The sequence below is a fragment of the Sphaeramia orbicularis genome, chromosome 20, assembly GCF_902148855.1.
Source record: "Sphaeramia orbicularis chromosome 20, fSphaOr1.1, whole genome shotgun sequence".
Lineage (NCBI taxonomy): Eukaryota > Metazoa > Chordata > Actinopteri > Kurtiformes > Apogonidae > Sphaeramia > Sphaeramia orbicularis.
Window position 1 is genome coordinate 15,635,971 of NC_043976.1, and position 24,326 is coordinate 15,660,296.

Below are 24,326 nucleotides of genomic sequence, written 5' to 3' on the forward strand. Positions count from 1 at the left end.
TAAACTGAAATTTCTTAAGAAAACTAAGTGCAATTTGAACAATATTATGTCTCAGTTTATCATTTACACATGTACATTACAACTTACAGATCACAGTGGATCTACAAATACACAAAATATTCAATAACAGGCAGAGTATTGTTAAAATTACACTTCAGACATTTCAAAATGTTTATATTTGTTGAGGTTATGTGTGTTTTTGTGAAAGGATAGCTTGTTTTAATGTAAATGCAGTAAAATGACATGAAAATTTTTACATTTACAAAGAGAAAAATTTGGAGTTGTAAGTATTTATAAGTAATTATGATAGTATTTTACTGATCCGACCCACTTGAGATTAAATTGATCTGTATGTGGAACCTGAACTAAGATGATTAAAATCTTAGTGTAATTTTTACATTTCACAAATTCATCCCAGGGGCCATACTGGACCCTTTGGCGGGCCGGATTTGGCCCCCGGGCCACATGTTTGACACCTGTGCTCTAATGCATCAGGTTGTCGGAAACACATTGATGCATCAGGAAAGGACATGCACATCCCTGTTCTGCACTCATGAATATAACTGGAACAATCTGGCAGCTGCTACTTCCACACTGTAACATGGCAGCCTTTGCCACACTCCCACATGTGTGAATAAATCACTCAGGGCATCACCTCTGAGTGTGTATCAGACCAGTATGGCATGTTTTGAAAGCAGCAGGGATTCATGTCAGAGCTCTGGAACTGATTACGGAGTTTCCAGTACAGTCCTTATGTGTCATTAAATCTATACATGTTTGTACATCAACACTTAAGTCTTCCTATATGAAAGGCTAATTTTCTTCATCCACATACTGGAGTCTGTGTAGGTGGTGAACAAATCCATTAGAATACACACAAAGGCAGTTTATCAGGCTGTGTGTTAAGGCTGAAGTTTCTGTGTGATTATTGTGGCACCAGTTGAGTCATCTTGACTGCACTCAAGTTATCGAACAAAGCCGGAGCTTGTTTTTACATCTTTTTGTTGATGAACAATTATAAAAAAAAAACAAAACTAGAAGCACTCGGAGAGCGCAGACCTCCGCCAAGGCTGATCAGTGGCCCCCCCCGTGGGCCCCTCCACCCCCGATCACCACCAAAATGTAATAATTTCTTCCTTATCCCATTTCCAAAAAACCCTGAAAATTTCATCCAAATCTGTCCATAACTTTTTGAGTTATGTTGCACACTAACGATCAGTGGCCCCCCCCCCCGTGGGCCCCCCCACCCCCGATCACCACCAAAATTTTATCATTTCTTCCTCATCCCATTTCCAACAAACCCTGAAAATTTCGTCCAAATCTGTCCATAACTTTTTGAGTTATGTTGCACACTAACGGATAGACAAACAAACAAACAGACAGACAAACAAACAAACCCTGGCAAAAACATAACCTCCTTGGCGGAGGTAAAAAAAAAAGGGCATGGAGGGCACTGTCATGGCAGAATTATGGTTTCATTTGGTGAAGCTGGGTTTGTCAGAAGTTTGAGCAGCGGTTCCCAACCTGTTTTAGCTCGTGACCCCATTTTAACGTCACAAATTTCTGGCGACCCCAGACATTCAAAACAGACACATTTTATCTGCTAAATTAATTTGTTTTTGATTGTGTAATAGTTTGCTATACTATGTTGCAAATAAACGTTAATTTTAGACAACATTTAGACTATATAATGTACATTTTTATTAGTAAGTTTTAATTTTTAAATTGTTTTTTGTAAATTATTAGAAATTTCAGGTGACCCCATACATTCAAAACGGACACATTTTATTTGCTAAAATTAATTTGTTTTTTATCATGTAATAGTTTGCTATACTATGTTGCAAATAAACGTTAATTTTAGACAACATTTAGACTATATAATGTAAATTTTTATTAGTAAGTTTTAATTTTTAAATAGTTTTTTTATAAATTATTAGAAATTTCAGGCGACCCCAGACATTCAAAACAGACGCATTTTCATTCATTCATTCATTTTCTGAACCTGCTTTATCCTCACTAGGGTCATGGGGGTCACTTGGAGCCTATCCCAGCTACACAGGGGCGAAGGCAGGGTACACCCTGGACAAGTCGCCAGTTCATCGCAGGGCACGTATTTTATTTGCTAAAATTAATTTGTTTTTGATCGTGTAATAGTTTGCTATACTATGTTGCAAATAAATGTTAATTTTAGACAACATTTAGACTATACAATGTAAATTTCCATTAGTATGTTTTAATTTTTAAATTGTTTTTTATAAATTATTAGAAATTTCAGGCGACCCCAGACATTCAAAACAGATGCATTTTATTTGCTAACATTAATTTGTTTATGATCATGTAATAGTTTGCTATACTATGTTGCAAATAAACGTTAGTTTTAGACAACATTTAGACAATATAATGTAAATTTTTATAAGCAAGTTTTAATTTCAATTTATAATTTTTAAAAAATCAATTATTAGAAATTTCAGGTGACCCCAGAAATTCAAAACAGATGCATTTTATTTGCTAAAATTAATTTGTTTTTGATCGTGTAATAGTTTGCTACACTATGTTGCAAATAAATGTTAATTTTAGACAACATTTAGACTATACAATGTAAATTTTTATTAGTAAGTTTTAATTTTTAAATTGTTTTTTTTATAAATTATTAGAAATTTCAGGTGACCCCAGACATTCAAAACAGATGCATTTTATTTGCTAAAATTAATTTGTTTTTGATTGTGTAATAGTTTCCTATAATATGTTGCACATAAACATAAATTTTAGGCAACATTTAGGCTATGTAATGTACATTTTTATGCGAAAGTTTTAATTTTTTGTCAATTACTAGAAATTTCAGGCGACCCCACGTGGGGTCCCGACCCCAAGGTTGAAAATCACTGAGGTAGAGGTTACGCAGTACTTCTGCTCCTGAGGCAGATTTCGGAGTAGATTGTGCCGAGTTCCAGGACAGATGCAAAGAGTTGGAGTGAGCCGCGGTCGAAGTGTCAATTGCGTTGCTGCCAGGTTCAATTTAGTGAAAGTAAGCAGCAAATAGACCAGTGTTTCGCAACCTTTTTTGAGCAAACAACCCTTTACGTTAGCATGACCGCCTTGCCCCCCCTGAAAAAATATAGCGAGGGGGGGTATGCTGTTGAGTCGGGGGGTGAGCTATGCATAACATGTTGTCGAAGGAGGAGTGGGTCTGATGGAGCTTATATATGTTGCATAGGTAGTGCCCCCTGACAGTCTTTACCACCTAAGACCTGGGGGGGGGGTACCTTATTGCAGAGGATGGGGGGTGGCATGCAGGGCTGGTTGTAGTCTGTCATATTAGGGTGGGCTGGTTGAAATAACAGGTGGGCAACTTGGTTGGTGTGTAAAGACAATAACAATAGTGTCCTGAAGGCTGACAATTTGAATTGCAGTCCTGACGGCACTGAAAAAAAGCGGTTTGGGGGTTTATTTAAGTATAACAATCCCTTTATTTATCCCCAAAGAGGAATTCAGTTGTCTGGCAGCTGATCTCTGTTCATTTACTCTTTAATATAAAATAAAAATGATTTTAAAAGTCCTTTGTGCATATTTCTTTTCACTGGAGCTTGGAAAATAAAAGAATGAATACTAAATACTAATAAAATAAATTATTCTCACTGTGGCCAGAATTTATACAAAATGAAGGCAGTCTACTTTTGCTCAAACTCAGACCCAAAAGTGGCCCTATAGAACAACCGCATAAAACAACTGAAACTTGGTCATAAGTAAAAATAACAAAAAACTAAATTATATTTTTTCATATTTCACAAACCAAAAAAGTCTTATTTAAATTCAATCTGAAAAGTAACAAATGACAAAGAACAACAAATCTTTCTTTTTCATCTAAAACCTTGAACTTAAGACTCAAATGTCAGTAGAACTATACACACATAAACCTACATGACTAAATTATTAGAATACTCCATGTAATTTAGTGACAGAGATCATTTGCCCCTCACTCAGTTTTTGTCCCTTCCTTGGGCGACGGTTGAGACCCTGTGTGTGTTTGACTGGCGTTGTGTTGTCCACTGTGTGTGTTAGGGTGTATTCACACCTACCACGTTTGGTCCGTTTAAAACAGACCAGAGTTCATTTCCCCAGAAAGTCCGGACTTTTTTTTAGGTGTGAATACAAACATGCGAACTCTGATTCGAACCAAACAAGCGGACCGAGACCACCTAGAAGAGGTGACAAGGATGTCAACAACTCTTTGGCTTTTGTATGCTCTCAGCCTTTGCATTGGATATTTTCTCTGCATTGAAATCAGGTTCATAAAAATGTCAGGATACGTGATTTTCGGCCACATATCAATGTTCGTAGACCACTTGTTGTTTGGTAGCTTGTTTGGATCCATGTCGAGTCCAATTGTCTTTAATTTCATGTTATATTCCACATTTTTCCGGGTCTCGCTGTAGTTACTGCTATACTCCGCCATGTTGAGCCGGTTTGTTTTTGCCACTCGGTCTGACTTAGAGGGGTGTGGCCCAGGAGGGAAGTGACATATGTGCATTCCCTCTATAGCAGTGTAGTCTGTTATGTTTTTCTATTGGACAAACATTTTCCCTTAACTTTCGATTGGGTGGGCAGGACAGACATTTGGGTGGGCTGAGCACACCCCTGCCCATGCCTACCGCCGGCCTCGGTGGCATGGTGATTTGCCATTAACATAACATGCAGTTTGATACTGATACTTATTCAGACCGGTCTCAGCGCCCCCTTCTCAGCTTTCTCCTTCCAAACGCCCCCAGACTGTGCCCCAATGCCCCCGTTCAGAAACACTGAAATAAACCATGTGTGACTCCACCAACTTTTAGTGACTCCAAAAGCCACTGGCGAATTTCTCATGGGACTTTTCAATTTAGCTGAATGCAACAGGGTTATGTTGACACTTGGAGTTCAGAAAAGGACCCAGACATTTAATTTTCATGACTGAATCATTTCATGAATAGATAAATTTCAACCTACAATATTGTTGCAACTGGAAAAACCATAGAGCAACACTGAGGCCAGATAGCCTGAAGAAAACATGTTTTATTCATGATAAAAAGGAAAACACAGGGATGTTGTACCTTTGTTGTCCCGCAGTGTGAAGTTGAGATTGCCGGCAACAGGTGCAGCGAGAGCGAAATAAAAGCGATGACCGCTCAAAGGTTCGTCCTTGTCCACGGCGCTGATCGTCTGGATCACCTGAGAAAAGCGACAAGAACAGAAACAAATCCAACAATTATTAGCTTTTTGATTGTACAGTTACGGATTTATAAGAAATTGTTTGTTTTTATGCTTTTTTCATTTTAAACTGCCATTTGACCCCCTCAGCATGCTCAGAAACTCACCAAACTTGGCTCATATGTCATGTCTGGTGAATACTTTCATACAATATCAAAATTAACCCCTTAGGTGCCAAAATGGACTCTGTAGCACCACCTACATAGTAAAAAACACACAAAAACTGCTCTAGCGGCCAGTAGGAATGTCGTACAGACATGAAACCAACGCCAAAATGTTGGTTTCATCGAGCCCGACGGATGCAAAAGGGAGGGGGCTGGTGTCGGGATGGACAGGTGTGAGTGGGGCGGAGGTGTCGATGGTCACAGGATGTGGAACTCACAGGAGGCAGAACGTACGAGAGGCGGAACGTACGAGAGGCGGAACGCACGGGAGGCACATTGCCCAGTGCGAGGTCCCGCCCAATGCTGCTTGCAGCTTTAATTAGCCTGTTGATTTTGGTCTAATTGCACGGGGCCGATTAGGTGTTAAGTGAAGCTGCAAAGCATTCATGTGTGCAGCGAGAATGGGCTATTTGTAGAAAGTATTGTTTCTCAAATCTTTTCGCTCTGCTATACATCCATTCACATGCAAATATAAATCTCTCTTAAAAAGCCAAGTGACAGTGGAGAAAATCAACTTGATACTGATTTATGAAAAAAGATTTGTTTGATAATGTTTGGCTGTGGTTTTTACACCATTTATCTCTTCAAGTACAGTAAGTGCTTATTTGGCAAGAGCTTGGCAGCCTCTTAGGGATGAAGTGTTTTCTTTTGGAAAGTGCTTTCTCCAAAGCAAATCAGTGTTCACTGACTTCCTCAGAGCCATGAGAGTACAGCAGAACACATTTTTGGGATATTTTTCAGCGTGATATTGCAAACATTAGAAGCTCAGTTCTTTCCAGTATATTAAAATAATAAGTACATGTGAGGTCGGTAGATATATCTGTATTGATGCTGTTCAGACAGAATCATGTACTTAGGCAGTCCGATTTTATTATTACAAAAAAAATGAAAATGATAATGATAAGAACTGCTCTTGCTCGGGGCAAAGCAAGACAAGCCTTCATATCACATGTAAATGCTATTTGTTTCGGCCCACTTTATTTTGCCTCCGAACCAAGCACTAAACACACAGGCTCCCTTTATTATATAGCAGTGCTGACAAGTATAAATAATGCAGGAAATCAAATGATCAAATAAACCAATTTATTTACACCCACCAGCATGAGCTGTAATGATTTTTTTTTAAATTTATACGAACGAAGTATCTGAGAATCAAGTTGTCTTTTTTTCACCGCATGCTTTAATTTCAGCATCTCTATGCAGCAGCGAGAAAAAAAAAAAAAAAATAGAAAAATAATGCTCAGTACATGCTGTACAGGAGAAGGATATCACACACAAACATGCCATATGGGCGACAAATGATAGCCACCGCGACGGCCATCAAAGTGGGTGTTACTGCAGCAGTGTCCTTATAAATTTAGATCAAGCCTCCTGAATCCTTTGTAGGCAATCGAGAAAACTCAACCCGGTGACAAGTCACACCCGTGGAAGGGATCCAAGAAATTTTTAAAAGCAATTCACACTAAATTATCACATCTCCCAGCCTTAAACAGCTCTGTGTCTAACATCAAGACAAAAACAAAGTGGGAAAAAAAAAATGAAATAATAAAAAAAAAAAAAAAAAAAAAAGGGTGAGGAAGTAGAAAAAAAATAAAAGCCAATGATCCATCAGTGCTCAGACATGGATTATCAGTTGTCAGCTGTGATTAAATGCTGCTGGTTACAAGCTGTCAGGTATTAGGGTTGGGTGTAGGTGGTAAACGACATCCTGCCAATTATTAAAACTGGTAGGCGGGGCGGCGATTCATGAATATTTTACCCCGTTCCTTGACAAAATCCAAACATTTGTGCTTTCATCAGCAGTAAGTAATCTGCAAAGTTCTGGTTTATTTTTGTTTTTCTGCCGTACAAAGGAAATTTATACGGGGAGCAGAACTCAGCGCAAAGCAGAAAGGTTATCTAGTGCAGTTGAAGAACATTTGGGATATCTGCTGTTTACACAGACACAACTGATGTTTGTGTCACAGGCAGATCAGTAACAGACACAACAATCCAGCACCTTAGCATGCAGGGTATGCATATCATAAAAGCTGCCACCGATTCTCAGATCATAATAACTCACATGCCTCTCACTCTGTTATGGAAATTTCACATCTGATAGAAACGATTCTTTGTGGTCTTACACCGTCAATGAATCCTATACACAATTTGAACCCTTTGATGTCCTTTGAATATTGCAGATGAATTCGGCGCTTATCTCGAGGAAGGTTTCCATTCCTCACTGCAGCGGAAAGGACTGTAAATCATCCTTAAATCAAACACTTTGTAATGTATAATGCCTTTCATTAGTGTGGCTCTGATGCAAGGCGTTCCAGAGAACCTTTGGTGGGGAATTCTCTAATGGGCTGAGTAGGAGACAGGGGGAGAGGAGGCATGGATGTAGACATAAATTCTCAGGGAAAGACATTAACAGCGGCAGCAGACTGGTGCCTGTCGCAGGCAAGACTGAGAAGGCTTATGAATCACAGAATTAAAGGGGTTTTGAGTTTACACATGGCTGCGTGTCAGATCAAAAAGGATATAAAAGGACAAAGGTGTCTCTATTTGCAGCTTTGGAGGAGGAGTAGAAGAATGTGGAGTCAACAGAGGCAAGCATGCACTTCTGTACAGTATGTATACAGCGAACACTGACTGACTGCAGAAGGAGATATAGTATACTGGATATATATGATATTCTATTTAAATCTGCAAGAAAATGCTGTTTCAGAACCCCTAAAAGAAAATTTGTATATATCATCAGCCTCATAACATAATTGTCTAAGTCACAGGTGTCAAACATGTGGCTCGGGGGCCAAATCCGGCCTGCCAAAGGGTTCAATCCGGCCCCTGGGATGAATTTGTGCAATGCAAAAATTACTGAAGATATTAATAATCAAGGATGTTAAAATCATTTTAGGTCAGTTCAATCTAAAGTGGACCAGACCAGTAAAAGACTATCATAACAACCTATAAATAATGAGAACTGTAAATTTCTCTCTTTGTTTTAGTGTAAAAAAAAAAGTAAAATTACACAAAAATGTTTCCAATGACAGACTAGTCTTTTACAAAAAAATATGAATATCGGAAATGTCTTAATTCTTAATTCAAGATTTTTTTTTTGCTCAATTCAAGATTTGGTTTGCTTAATTCAAGATGTTTTTGTTGATTTGTTCAAGATTATTATTTTTTGCTTATTTCAAGATTTTTTTGCTTAATTCAAGATTTTTCAGACCAGTAAAATACTATCATAATAACCTACAAATAATGAGAACTGTAAATTTCTCTCTTTGTTTTAGTGTAAAAAAAAAAAAGTAAAATTACACAAAAATGTTTACATTTACAGAGTAGTCTTTTACAAAAAAATATGAATATCTGAAATGTCTTAATTCTTAATTCAAGATTTTTTTTTGCTCAATTCAAGATTTGTTTTGCTTAATTCGAGATGTTTTTTGATTTGTTCAAGATTTTTTTTTTTGCTCATTTCAAGATTTTTTTTTGCTTAATTCAAGATTTTTCAGACCAGTAAAATACTATCATAATAACCTATAAATAATGAGAACTGTAAATTTGTCTCTTTGTTTTAGTGTAAAAAAGTAAAATTACACAAAATGTTTACATTTACAGACTAGTCTTTTACAAAAAATATGAATATCTGAAATGTCTTAATACTTAATTCAAGATTTTTTTGCTCAATTCAAGATTTGTTTTGCTCAATTCAAGATGTTTTTTGATTTGTTCAAGATTATTTTTTGTTGCTTGATTCAAGAATTTTTTTTTTTGCTTAATTCAAGATTTTTTTATATTTTTTTTTTGGTTATTTCAATATTTTTTTGCTTAATTCAAGATTTTTCAGACCAGTAAAATACTATCACAATAACCTATAAATAATGAGAACTGTAAATTTGTCTCTTTGTTTTAGTGTAAAAAAAAAAAAAAGCAAAATTACACAAAAATGTTTACATTTACAGACTAGTTTTTTTTTTTTTTTTTAAATGAATATCTGAAATGTCTTAATTCTTAATTCAAGATTTTTTTCCTCAATTCAAGATTTTTTTTTTTTTTGCTTAATTCAAGATTTGTTTTGATTTGTTCAAGATTTTTTTTTTTTTTTGCTTGATTCAAGATTTTTTTTTTTTTTGCTTAATTCATTTTTTTTTTTTTTTTTTTGCTTATTTCAAGATTTTTTTTGCTTAATTCAAAATTTTTCAGACCAGTAAAATACTATCATAATAACCTATAAATAATGAGAACTGTAAATTTGTCTCTTTGTTTTAGTGTAAAAAAAGTAAAATTACACAAAAATGTTTACATTTACAGACTAGTCTTTTACAAAAAAATATGAATATCTGAAATGTCTTAATTCTTAATTCAAGATTTTTTTTTTGCTCAATTCAAGATTTGGTTTGCTTAATTCATGATGTTTTTGTTGATTTGTTCAAGATTATTATTTTTTGCTTATTTCAAGATTTTTTTGCTTAATTCAAGATTTTTCAGACCAGTAAAATACTATCATAATAACCTACAAATAATGAGAACTGTAAATTTCTCTCTTTGTTTTAGTGTAAAAAAAAAAAAAGTAAAATTACACAAAAATGTTTACATTTACAGAGTAGTCTTTTACAAAAAAATATGAATATCTGAAATGTCTTAATTCTTAATTCAAGATTTTTTTTTGCTCAATTCAAGATTTGTTTTGCTTAATTCAAGATGTTTTTTGCTTAATTCAAGATTTTTTTTTTTTTTGCTTATTTCAAGATTTTTTTTGCTTAATTCAAGATTTTTCAGACCAGTAAAATACTATCATAATAACCTACAAATAATGAGAACTGTAAATTTCTCTCTTTGTTTTAGTGTAAAAAAGTAAAATTACACAAAAATGTTTACATTTACAGACTAGTCTTTTACAAAAAAATATGAATATCTGAAATGTCTTAATTCTCAATTCAAGATTTTTTTGCTCAATTCAAGATTTTTTTGCTTAATTCAAGATTTGTTTTGATTTATTCAAGATTTTTCTGCTTAATTCAAGATGTTTTTTGATTTGTTCAAGATTTTTTTGTTGCTTGATTCAAGTTTTTTTTTGTTGTTGTTGCTTATTTCAAGATCTTTTTGCTTAATTCAAGATTTTTCAGACCAGTAAAATACTATCATAATAACTGATAAATAATGAAAACTGTAAAATTTTCTCATTGTTTTAGTGTAAAAAAAAAAAAAAAAAGTAAAATTGCACAAAAATGTTGACATTTACAGACTAGCCTTTTATAAAAAAAAAAATAAATAAATAAAAGTGAATAACCTGAAATCTCTTAAGAGAAGTATGTGGAATTTCAATAATATTCTCGCCGTTATTTAATGTTTTTTGTGTTTGTAGATCCACTGTGATCTCTAAGTTGTGATTCACATGTATAAATGATCAACTGAGGTGTAATACTGTTAACATTGCACTTATTTTACTAACAAATGTTCATATTGTTCATATTTGTTCATGTTATGTTCAACTACAATTTGTGGATATAAACATTTTCATTACAGAATTTACTTTTTACACTCAAAAGTTCTCATCCTATTACTTATATTATTTCACTGGTCCGGCCCACTTTCACTTTAGATCATATTAGGCTGAATGTGGCCCCTGAATTAAAATGAGTTTGACACCCCTGGTCTAAGTCATCCACTATATGGACAAAAGTATGTGGACATGTTGAATTCAGGTGTTTCTTTTCGAACAGGGGTCTGGGATACAAAATAATGACAAATGGGTGAAGTCAAGGGAAGGTTAACATCTGGTCAAAAAAATGTAATTACAATAATTTACAGCAAATTTACATTTTTGGGTAGGTAATGACTTATATTTTCAGGAAAATGTATTTTGAAATGAGAAAATAAAATTGTGGAAAAAAAAATTTGAGGAGTTTTTTGAGTGCAAATGTTTGGAAAGTGTCATTTTGGGTTCATTTTATAAACTCTCAAAAATAAACTAAATGTATTCCAGATACATTGATATTTGACTATTATGTTATTTATGTCATATTCTAAAATTAATAAATGCATATATATATGCAGAATACATTTGAATATATTGTTAATATTATTTGTAAGTTGTAAATATTGTAAAAAACAAAAAAAACAAAAACTATGACATTGATTATTGAAAGAAAAAATGTTAAATTTGATATTTACTTTTGTTGTCCATACGTGACGCTGTCATTTGTCAAAACTCTATTTAGGTATGATAAAATATTTTTTTTCCTCTAACCAATTATTAAAATAGAGGGGTTTATGGTTTACACTGAATACGTTTTAGGATGAAAATGTCAGAGGAACTTTGTAATTCTTGCAAAAAATAGATGTTAATTTTTTTGTCCATCTGTGATGCAGTAGTTTTTGATATTTTTCATTTAAAAATATTTGAAACAAAATTTTGCCCTTCGAGTATATTTAAGGTGGCATTTAGACCTTTTACATATAATATGGTCTGTCTTTGTTTTTCCCAACCAGTCACATCATTAGCCCGTTAGCTTAGCATAACAGCCACTACAAAATGACTAAATACTGAACTGATAATTGAAAGAATAAATGTTAAATTTGATATTTACTTTTGTTGTCCATACGTGACGCTGTCATTTGTCAAAACTCTATTTAGGTATGATAAAATATTTTTTTCCTCTAACCAATTATTAGGTTGCAAAATAGAGGGTTTAAGGTATACACTGAATACATTTTAGGATGAAAATGTCAGAGGAACTTTGTAATTCTTGCAAAAAATAGATGTTAATTTTTTTGTCCATCTGTGATGCAGTAGTTTTTGATATTTTTCATTGAAAAATATTTGAAACAAAATTTAGCCCTTTGAGTATATTTAAGATGTGTGGTGGAAAAATTTACTTTTTTATATTTTATACTCTTTATATTTTATACTGTTAGTACATCTTCTTTTAATGCTGAGTCATTATTCATTATGTGTGATGTTTACCACTCTGTAACACCCCCAACCCAGGAACAGAGTTCTTGCCTTGAGTTAAAACCCAAACACCTAAATGTCTGAATGTGTAGATAGAGGATGGCACCAGCACTCCAGATAGGATCCAAGCAAGGTTAGAGTGAAGAGGTCATCATGACCTTTTCACGGAGCAGAGAAGGAGTAGTATGGGGTGGTACGATGTACGTAAGGAATGACATCATAGTTTGAGGGGGTTGGATTTGGTTCTATATAATCTTTAGTTTTCTCTTGTTTAATCAGACTTCACTTACAGAGTTTCTCTGTGATTGACTTCTCAATAAATGCATTTATTTATTTTAACTCTAACTTTCTCTCCTCCTCTTTGTGTGTGGGTTATCAGTTGAACATTTCCATAACAGATGGCATTTAGACCTTTTACATATAATATGGTCTGTCTTTGTTTTTCCCAACCAGTCACATCATTAGCCCATTAGCTTAGCATAACAGCCACTACAAAATGACTAAATACTGAACTCTAACAGTGATTAAATGTGTCCCAATACTTTTGTCCATATAGTGTATGACTTCGGCAATTATGCTATGAGACTAACAACATTATCCTTTAAGTATCCATACATTGCACACAAAGAAATTTAAATTACGTACTCGAGAAAGTGCGACAATTTAAAGTGTTATTCTCAAGATTCAAGAGCGTTTGTTGTCATTACGTGTACGCGTAATGAAGTTTTGACAGGTGATTCTCAGCTAAGAAGGTGAAAAAGACATCAAATATAACACACTATAGGAATTCAAACACCATATGTATAAAAATAAATGTAAAAACAGTATGAAGAGCAGCAGAGGAGCATGCAGTCACAGTTTCCAAAAAAACCCTTCTTCCACTTTACTGTCATGAAATGAGCAGGTAACGTGACAGCGATGATGAGGCGCTGAAGTCGGCGCCGTTAACACATCACACTTGGCCTGTCGCCACCTAATTTTCAGCGCTTTACTTTTGCGCCATCAACTTGTTTGTGATGTTTAACAGATGTGTGTGTGTGATAATGATAAAAAACAATGAAAACTATAGTAGTGATTACAGTCAGGTCTGTTTACACCACCATAAAAGTCTGATAACTAGGAGTAATCGGATACTTGTAATAATTAAACCTGATGCCTTTAAATGCACTTAAGAAATGCGATATTCAAAAATCCCTGGTTTAGACGCTCTAGTCTATTATCGGATTTCTTTTGTAGTTCGTATGTACATAGTGATGGTAGAATCAAACTTCCTGTTATTGTCCTGTTTCTGTAACTTACATTTTCTACTAGTCCTAGGCGATATCACATTTAAATGATTTGATACAATACCGATTACTTTTTGGCATATATAATCGATACCTGATACCGATACGTTCAGTGATTTTTTTTTTTTTTAATTAAAATGTTACACTGAAAAGACATGTCACATGACAAATACTGTCTATTTTGCAATTTTATTTAAGCAATGAAATGAATTAAAAAAACAAAACAAAAAATAAATAATTGACATAAATATTAATTAAACTATAAAATAAAACACAAACAGTAAATACAAATATGACTTATATAAAAAATGTTCAAATAGAATGCATAAATAATAAACACATGAATTAAAAATAAATAAATAAATAAATAAATAAACATGAATAAAATAACTACATAATTTTAATGTATTCATTTAAATGGTCACAACTCCAAAGACCTTTTTTTCCCGCATTTGTCGCATTTCAATGACATAAAGGTCGGATAAATGCGACCTAGCCGTTCACACTTAAGTCACATTGCGAAATATTACATATGTATTGGATTTAGGACCACATATGAAAGTGGCCTGGGTCAGATTTGAAAAAAATCGGATTTGTGCTGTTCAAACTATCTTTAACAGATCGGATACAGGCTGGGGCACCGTTAAGGAAGGGGGGGTAAACATGACAAATTCATGGGGCCCAGCATTTGTGGGGGGCCCATAGAGCAGTGGAGGGGGTCTAGTGGATTCAGGTAAGAAGTTGTGAATCGTCTAAGATCCGCTGTATCATAGAAGCATAGACAAGTGCACCGCAACCAATTATGGGCCCCATGAAAGCATAACACTGGTCAACAACAAATTTATTGTTTGAGGGTACATTTACACGGCAACACTCCGCAAAGATTTCTCCTTTGCGTTATAAAATCATTCCGCGTTAAGACGAAGCCGCTATGATAACGATCTGTGTTAACATGAGTCCGCGAGGGCGGCTGAATACGTTGTAGTGGCCATGCCAGACCAGTAGCTGGTGATGTAGAGCTGTCGTGAAACAGTGGCGGTAAAACACGCGCCTGCGCACAAACGATTTCCGGTTTAGACAGCCTTTAAATGAGGAGAAGAAGAAGAGGCGGACAACACTATTTACAAACAACAATGGTTAGGGTTAGGGGTTATACAAAGACGCAGGACTTCTTTGTCTGGACAGATGAGTTGAGCACAGTTAGCAGCACGTATGTTGTTCTGAAACCGGCCATTGTTGTTGTGGTTGTTCCTTCTTTTTCTGCAGCTTTATTGTGTCATAGAGGCTGGCAAACCAGCTTGGAGGCGCATTACCGCCACCAACTGGCCTGGAGTGGGTTAACTGGCAGTTCTTGGCTGCGCGCGCATGCGGCGACGTCATATTTTACCCCGGAACGTTCCGATTCGCGTTAACACGGAGCTGAAATGCGGAGCGTATCGATAACGTTCCACCCTGGACCCTGGTATCAAAAGTTTCCGGATTCAGGCACTCTAGACACCGTTTCCATGTTAACAGCAGGCTAATCCGCGATGAAATCTTCCCGGAGTCGACTGAATCCTACGCCGTGTAAACAGCCCCTGAGTTTTTTGAGCTGATTTAGGATAATTTTGGTGTGCTGAATCCACAAATCACATTAATTTTGCTCAGTCAGGTCAACTTTCTGAACTATGCCACATATTGGCTTTTTAACATTTTTGCTTACATTTATGGGCATTTTCACATCATATGATACAAAATTCTTTCATATTTCTTGCAATAAACGACTTCTGAAGATTTTACTTTTGCCAATTTATGATTAATGTTTTTTTTAATATTACAGGTGAATGAAATGGCTTCGACTAGAAGATCTTGCAAAACTAAGCCTGACGTATTCTGCTACATCTGCGGTGAATACACCATTGTACCTAACAGGAATCCTGTTAGAAAATGATTTTTTTTCTCTTAAAACCTATTTTGGGTGAGAACTATATAAAAAATCAACTGATAAAGTCACAAAAATGTAATCAATTTTGTGAGAAGATCAAATTTTTCAAAATCAAATTAGCAAAAAAAACCTGACCTGATTGAGAAAAACAGATGTCATTTTTGGATTTAGCGGTGCAAAACGGTCCTAATTCAGTTGAAAAAACCTAGACAACTTGCAAAAAAAATTTTTTTGTAACCCAGTGTAATCATTCTGGACCCTACAGAAATGGACTATCTTATCAATCTGTCAGACCGGGAGGGGAGGGGGTGGTATGTACATGGGGGTGTGGTCCATAAACAACACCACTTATGATACTGTGAAAACAAAACCAGAACTAAACATGCTTTCAATGACTTCTACACCTACAGAAATTGATTATCTTGTCAATCGGACAGAATGGCTGGGGGGGGGGGGGGGGGGGTGTATGGGGGTGTGGTCCATAAACAACATCACTTATGATATCGTAAAAATGAAACAGAAACTTAACATGCTGCCAACATTGCCCTCCCAACTTCTACACCTCTCAGCAGATCTTACACGACATTTTCAAAACTTCTATATCTACAGGCCCCCCCACCCCCCATACAAAAATACTGCGCCCCATGAATTTGTCATGTTTACCCCCCCTTATAGGTGCCCCAGGGTATAGAAGTCAGGAGTCGGATGTCAAAAGCATGTTAAGTTTCAGTTTCGTTTCACGCCAGCGTATCCTACGTTAGTTATGGACTGCAAACCCCCCCCCCCCGTTCTGAAAGATCGACAACATATTGAATTTACGAAGGGTCCATAACGTTTACCTTTCATGGTGCCCCTAGACCCTGAATACAGGTCACATATGGGCAAAAAAATCAGATTTGGGCCACGTTTGTCTGCAGTCTGAACGTAGCGTAACTGACTCTTAGATCAAATAATTTCTAATATTTGGGAACTTCTGTAAAAAAGATGGATTTTTATATCATTATTCAACATCGTAATGATGCGATGAGTGTAATATTTTCAAACTGGCTGATATTTCTAAGTAAAAATGCTGTTGAAGTCGCAGTCGTATAACACTGGCACTCATACAGAAAACTTCACTCAGAACCCAGACTGTATTTTTTGTTCGGATACGAGCTTCACATTTAACAAATACTTTTGATATCATTCCAAAGGCAAATAATGAGTCTGGAGCTTTGATTGGATGGTACAGTCCGCTGATTTGGATTTAACTTCCTCCAGACTTTGTACCGCGACGGAGACGAACCTCCATAGACTGCGTAGCGCGTACTTCCTCTGCTTCTGTTCCCATAGACGTCCCGCTCAAACAGCCAACATTTCATTTACCACCGGCAGTATATAAGCAAGCTACAATGACCATAAATCAGTTCTCATGTGACGCCGAACATCTGGGCTCTTTTAAGACACGCTACGTCGATGCTGTTTCTGAGTGACTGCAGGGAGAGCCTGAAATGTACCCACCATAATGACTAAAGTTATGTCAGCTAATTTTTCAAGGCTCCAGTGTGAAAAAAAAAAAAAAATCAAGCTTGATTAACACTTTCCCTACTTGACACCACTAAAACACAGGCTGAACTGTGTTTTAAAGTGTAGCTCATTAGTTTTCTTTAATCTAAAGTCTGATAATAGGTGTTACATTATCTTAAAAGTGTAATTATCGCATAATCAAGCGTATGTTGTGATTGGATATGACTGTCGGTGCAGCTTAATGTGTTTGATTTAAGGCACCTAAAGGCAGATGAGTCATACAATGAGATTAGACCAGCACTTGAAAGTTGAACTAAGAGTATAAATAAGCATTGCATCAAATAAGTGGCACTGGTTGCCATGGTGATATGACAGCTGTCACCAGGGGTTGTGTTGATGAGGGAAAGTGGTGGGCCTGTGGTTTTCACACCCCTCACTCTGCGCTGCTCCGTAGTGGCTTCCTATGACATCGACGCCTCGCACATCAGCCACATGTGACACCCATACAACCACCCCCCCCATACCCCCCCCCCCCCTCGCCCCCCGCCCTTCCACCGCCATCATCACATAAACAACAAACACACACAAATTCCAACGCCGATTGAAAAAAAAAAAAAAGTCATCTCTCAATCTTTTCATTTCTGATAAGCCCGCTCTCTTATTTCGTATCGATTATCGTAATAACTCGCTTATTTATGGGTTATTTATTGTGTTGTTATTTTTTCTGTAGATCACATTGGTCTGTATGTGGAACCTGAACCAAAAGGATCTGGACAACCTGGACTGTTCAGGTTCATTTTTACACTTTCATCCTGCAGGGCCGGAACGGAACCTTTGGCGGGCCAGATTTAGCCCCCGGGCCACATGTTTGACACCTGTGATTTAAACCAAACTAACCAATACAATAATATTTATCACAATATAAAACTATATTATGACATTTGTCATGATTGTTTTGTATCTCAGACCCCTGTTAGAAAAGAAACACCTGAATTCAACGAGTCCCAATAACACCTATACACCCCCCCATACCCCCCCCCCACCACCACCACCACCACCACCATCATCACATAAACAACAAACACACACAAATTCCAATGCCGATCAGAAAAAAATATCATCTCTCAATCTTTTCATTTCTGATAAGCCCGCTCTCTTATTTCATATCGATTATCGCAATAATTCGCTGCAATTCTTCCCGTCACAAGCGTGTTTGTTGACTTGATCCTGACAAGCCGGAACAGCAGACTAAAGTGATCTCCTGGTGAGACCTTAGATTAAATTTGCTCTCTGTTTTGTCTTTTTATAGAATTCTTTTCTAACAGGGGTCTGGGATACAAAACAATAATAACAAATGTCATAATATAGTTTTATACTATGATAAATGTTATATTGATTATTAGAATAGAATAGAATAGAATAGAATAGAATAGAATAGAATAGAATAGAATAGAATGCTCTTTATTGTCATTATACATTGTACAATGAAATTGGGGGAGCTTCTTCATATCAGTGCAGCAATATTAAGGCTTAATATTGGTGTTTTTATCTCAAATCAGCATAAACAGGACATCTTACAGCTGTAGCTATGATGTGTCCCAATATTATTATCCATATAGTTTATAACATCAATATTTCCTTAAAGCTAAATGGACAGTTTTTCCTTCTTAAGTGAGATGTGAAGAAAGTAGATGGTTAATTGTGGTAGAAAACTATTTACTGTCAGAGCACGAAAAAATATTTTTGAAATTTAGAGTTAGAACATTTAAAATTGTAGTCACAGATTTAAAAAAAATAAAATAAAATAAAATAATAATAATAATAATAATAATAATAATAATAATAATAATAATGTTGAGAGTAATTATGTAAAAACCATCTCTGAGGCATTTTGGAAACAAAGGTAATAATTTAAACCAGGGGTGTCAAACTCATTTTAGTTCAGTTCCATATTTAACCCAACTTGATCTCAAGCGGGCCAGACCAGTAAAATAATGACTTAATAACCTATAAATAATGACAAATCCAAGTTTTTCTTTTTGTTTTAGTACAAAAAACCCCCAATTCAATTATGAAAATATTTACATTTTACAAAAAAGATGTGAATAACCTGAAAAAACTGAAATTTCATTTGAAAAATTTGTGCAATTTTAACAATATTATGCCTCGACTTACTATTTGTACATGTACATTTACAGTGTTACACAGACATTTGGTAACAGGCAGAATATTGTTAAAATTTTGGAGTTTGGAACTAAATTTGAACAATTTCTACAACATTCCATCTCTTATTATTATTATTAACACAACTACAGATCACAGTGGATCCATAAATGCACAAAACATTTAGTAACAGACACAATATTGTTCAAATTGTACATTTTGGGTTGTTCATCTTTGTTTTTATTTATGCATTTATTTGCATTTTATTGTGAAAGAATAGTTTTGTGAATGTAAATATTTTCACAGTGTAATGTTATTTTTTTCACTTCAATATTTTCCACATAATTTTTCACAAAGAAAATTTGTAGTTTTCAATATTAATGGGTTTTTTATTGTATTGTTATTTTTACTGTAGATCACATTGCTCTGTATGTGGAACTTGAACCAAAATGATTTTAACACCCCTGACTGTTCAGGTTAATTTTTACACTTTCATCCTGCAGGGCCGGAATGGAACCTTTGGCGGGCCAGATTTAGCCCCCGGGCCACATGTTTGACACCTGTGATTTAAACCAAACTAACCAATACAATAATATTTATCACAATATAAAACTATATTATGACATTTGTCATTATTGTTTGTATCTCAGAACCCTGTTAGAAAAGAAACACCTGAATTCAACGTGTCCCAATGACACCTATACCCCCCCCCCCCCCCCCCCCCCCCATACACCCCATACACCCCCCTTGCCCCTCACGCCTCCACCGCCATCATCACATAAACAACAAACACACAAATTCCAATGCCGATCGAAAAAAAAAAAGTCATCTCTCAATCTTTTCATTTCTGATAAGCCCGCTTTCTTATTTCATATCGATTATCGCAATAACTCGCTGCGATTCTTCCCGTCACAAGCGTGTTTGTTGACTTGATCCTGACAAGCCGGAACAGCAGACTAAAGCGATCTCCTGGTGAGACCTTAGATTAAATTTGCTCTCTGTTTTGTCTTTTTATAGAATTCGCCGTGTGCCGCCTCGTGAAAATGTTTTCCGCATCCCTCGTGTCTTGACATATCCGTTTTCATCTCCCAGCTTGGCGCAACACCTATGATAAACTGATAATTTGGATGATGACAGAGGTGTGAGGATGTATTTTTGTTGTTTGTGTGATTAATGCAGCGGTTCAGGCAGTGTTTAAGAGGCAAAGTGGTAAAAAAAAACACAAACACACCCCCCCCAGCACTTTACAATAAGGCTACTCGTGTAAAAGGTTCATAAATGACCTGGAATTAGATCATTAATTAGGTTGTAAAGACTTTAAACACTTATAAAGACTTTATAATAGTTTTCATTCATCGGTTCAGGCTTGTTGTTTGGTAGGGCTGATGCTGTTAAATGTCAGAATTCTCTTTTTATCAGTCAGTCTGTTAGCATTGTGACAACTTACTGCCATTTATACAAACTGAACCTTTTAAAGTGTAAAATACAACACTATTTATCAAAGACCTCTAACTGCTTTTGTGGCGACTCCCAGATTTTTTTTTTTTTTCTCTCTTAAGTGATTTCTGACCATTTATTACATGATTATCCTCTGCTTTTTGCATGTTGTCTGTGAAAATCTAGTATTTTCCTATATTGAATTTACTGACCATGTAGTAAATTCAAAGGTTATTGGATCAAAACTGTGAAAACTGAGGAAAAAATGAGTTTTTTTTTTTTTTTTAAATATATCATTAACTGAACATAAAAGGGACTTTGATCTGTCATGTGTATCATGTCTTATTTTATTCTGCGAGGCGTCTTAAGCTAAGTTTTATTTTTTTTGGTTTTCAGCCCTTTGTCATTTACAGTTGGGTGCGTCTATGAAACTGGGTTTATTTTGGTATCTGACACTTTTCCAGCATTTTAGACCCAATAATAAAAGAGAAATTTACACATATTTCCCCCCAGTCTGTACCTAATAATGACCTCAGATAAATGCAAAAAAATATATATACTCATGCTCTGAGCCATCCCAAAATTAATGGATTTTTAATCAAATATTGGGGCCAAAAATAGGACCAAACTTAGGACATGAAAGCCTACCTAGGTGTCAGTGCATTTTATTTTGAAAACATGGCTTGAAATAGTCTTATATACCACTACAAATAAAGACACTGTGTTAAATTTGATGATCCTAGTGGTTTTTCTAATCCAGACATGCAGGTTTTTCATAAATCTCAGTCTCATTCCAGGTTTCGCGTGTAACCCATCGTGTTCACTGGCATTACATGCAGAACCTGCCCAGCTAAACGCATATAAATCACGAGTGATTTCGCAACAGCGGTCATTTTTGCAAACATTCTGCCTTGCATAATTAGTTCACTTCCCAAAATGTACCTGTGAGAGAATAAATTAAAAAAAAAAAAAATAGTAGCACATGATTTTCGTGTCCTTTTTTACTGTGTTACATACGGATAATTTTATAAATCTAATATAAAAATGTGCTTTATCGGAAAAATAGTTTGACTTTTATTTCAGTAAATATTTATTTTTAAAATAGACCCAAAGTGCCTCCAAACTTGCTTCATAACATTAGTCTTGATCTGGTTTGAATTTTTAGCCCCATGTCCTGTTTTTAGGACCAGTTTCGTAAAAGGACCCAGTTATATTCAAATTATTTATTTATTTTTTAACTTATGCTCCTTGCAGCGCTGTGGGTCTTAAAATTATGCATTTTCAGTCTTCTATATGTACTGTACATATGGCAAAACTGACAATAAAGCTGACTTTGACTTTTTTTTTTTTACTTATATTTAACATTATAAAAAGGGTCTTAATCCACTGTTATTTATCAAATTACATGGGTTTTACAGGTGAATACATGTTGCAGAAGATGATGGTGTTTCCATGTTCACTACAGACCCTCTAAATGTCCAAATGGGTCACATCTGATGACCGTAAAAACTGTATTTTTCTAGAATTATTTTCATACATTGATGGAATTAGCAGATCAACAGGTATTACACATTTTAGCTCAATAGCTGCTTTTGGTCACTGGTGTCTGTTTAGGTGCTGGAAGGTTAAACAGTGATTAATATTCTATTTAAGACACTCACAATGGTCATTTTTATTTTAATTTAAAACATTTAATTCAATTTTACTTAATTCTTTAAAGCACAGGTGTCAAACATGCGGCCCGGGGGCCAAATCCGGCCCGCCAAAGGGTCCAATCCGGCCCACGGGATGAATTAGTGAAATGCAAAAATTACATTGGAGATATTAACAATCAATGGTGTCAAAATAATTTTAATTCAGGTTCCATATACAGATCTCAGTTGGGTCAGATCAGTAAAACCTTATCATAGTAACTTATAAATAATGACAACTGCAGATTTTATCTTTGTTTTAGTGAAAAAAGTACAATTACATGAAAATGTTGACATTAATAAACTATTCTTTTACAAAAAATGTGAATAACCTGAACAAATATGAACAACCTGAAATGTCTTAAGAGAAATAAATGCAATTTTACCAATATTATACCATGTACTATATGTTTGGTGTAATTATAATTGTAATATAAGTTGTAACGCACATGTGTAAACTGATAAACTGATTGTTAAAATTGCACTTGTTTTTCTTAAGACATTTCAAGTTGTTCATGTTATTCAGATTTTTAAGGAAATATTGTAAATGTAAACATTACACTAGTCAACAACAAATTTATTGTTTAAGTTTTTTGAGCTGATTTAGGATCATTTTGGTGTGCTGAATCCAAAAATCACATTAATTTTGCTCAATCAGGTCAACTTTCCGAACTATGCTACATATTGGCTTTTTAACATTTTTGCTTACATTTATGGGCATTTTCACATCATATGATATAAAATTCTTTCATATTTCTTGCAATAAACGAGTTCTGAAGATTTTATTTTTGCCAATTTATGATTAATGTTTTTTTTAATATTACAGGTGAATGAAATGGCTTCGACTAGAAGATCTTGCAAAAATAAGCCTGACGTATTCTGCTACATCTGCGATGAATACACCATTGTACCTAACAGGAATCAAGTCACAAGTTTCATAAAGTGTGCTTACCAATCTTATTTTGGTATTAATTATTATATTTTGTGAGAAGATCAAATTTTTCAAAATCAAATTAGCAAAAAAACCTGACCTGATTGAGAAAAACAGATGTCATTTTTGGATTTAGCGGTGCAAAATGGTCCTAATTCAGTTGAAAAAAACCTAGACAACTTGCAAAAAACATTTTTTGTAACCCAGTGTTATCATAATGTAATTTAACTTTTTTCACTGTTTTTATTTTACTGGTCCGGCCCACTTCAGATCATATTGGGGTGAAAGTGGCTCCTGAACTAAAATGAGTTTGACACCCCTGCTTTAAAGTTTTCTTCATCTATCCACTGTACGTGTCAGTGTAAAGTTTGAGGAATTACCCATGAGCTTTGTAACTGTTTTCACCACCCTCTGTTATATGAATATACAGAAGCAGACCTAACATGTTAAAATGAGGAGAAAAAATGTTTTACCTTTTAAAAACATGAAACATGCTAGCGCAAAAATCTTTGTGTTTGGACTGATTTGTGTCTTATCATCTGGTCATGTATCTCAAATTACACCCATGTTACCACAGAGCCGCTTGTCTGCCAAGTTTCTGAGCTATTGTTGATTTAATAAAACACATTTCTTCCCTGACAGACTGCTCCACTGTAGTTACAGTTAACAGCAAACACTAAAATGATCCAGTAAAATTAATGTTAGTACTCGTGCTTGATGAAGTTTAACCTTTGGCTGAATGGTTTAGGCCCAAAATACATCAGAGACCTTCTAGTCCAGTATGAACCATCCAGACCACTCAGGTGGACTGGTGCAGGTCTGCTCTGGGTTCCAAAAGTCAGAACTAAACATGGAGAATCAGCATTCAGTTTCTATGCTCCGTATATCTGGAACAAACTACCAGAAAATGTCAGGTCTGCTGAGAGTCTGAGTTCTTTTAAGTCAAGGTTTTTAAATTTTATATTTTCTTTCAAAACTCTGCACTGCAACTCTTACTTTAATATATGTGTTTTTATATTTTTGGATTTTATCTGTTGTTT

At 35.1% G+C, this 24,326-nt stretch overlaps 1 protein-coding gene across 1 annotated transcript in view; it reads right to left on the bottom strand.

Annotated features, from left to right (window-relative positions):
• Positions 1–24,326, bottom strand: part of LOC115411714 (cadherin-7-like) — a 110,845-nt gene that overhangs the window by 38,913 nt on the left and 47,606 nt on the right. Inside the window, exon 5 of the mRNA XM_030123929.1 lies at positions 5,088–5,205. Coding sequence (XP_029979789.1) covers positions 5,088–5,205 — 118 coding nt within the window. The remainder of the gene's footprint in view (positions 1–5,087; positions 5,206–24,326) is intronic.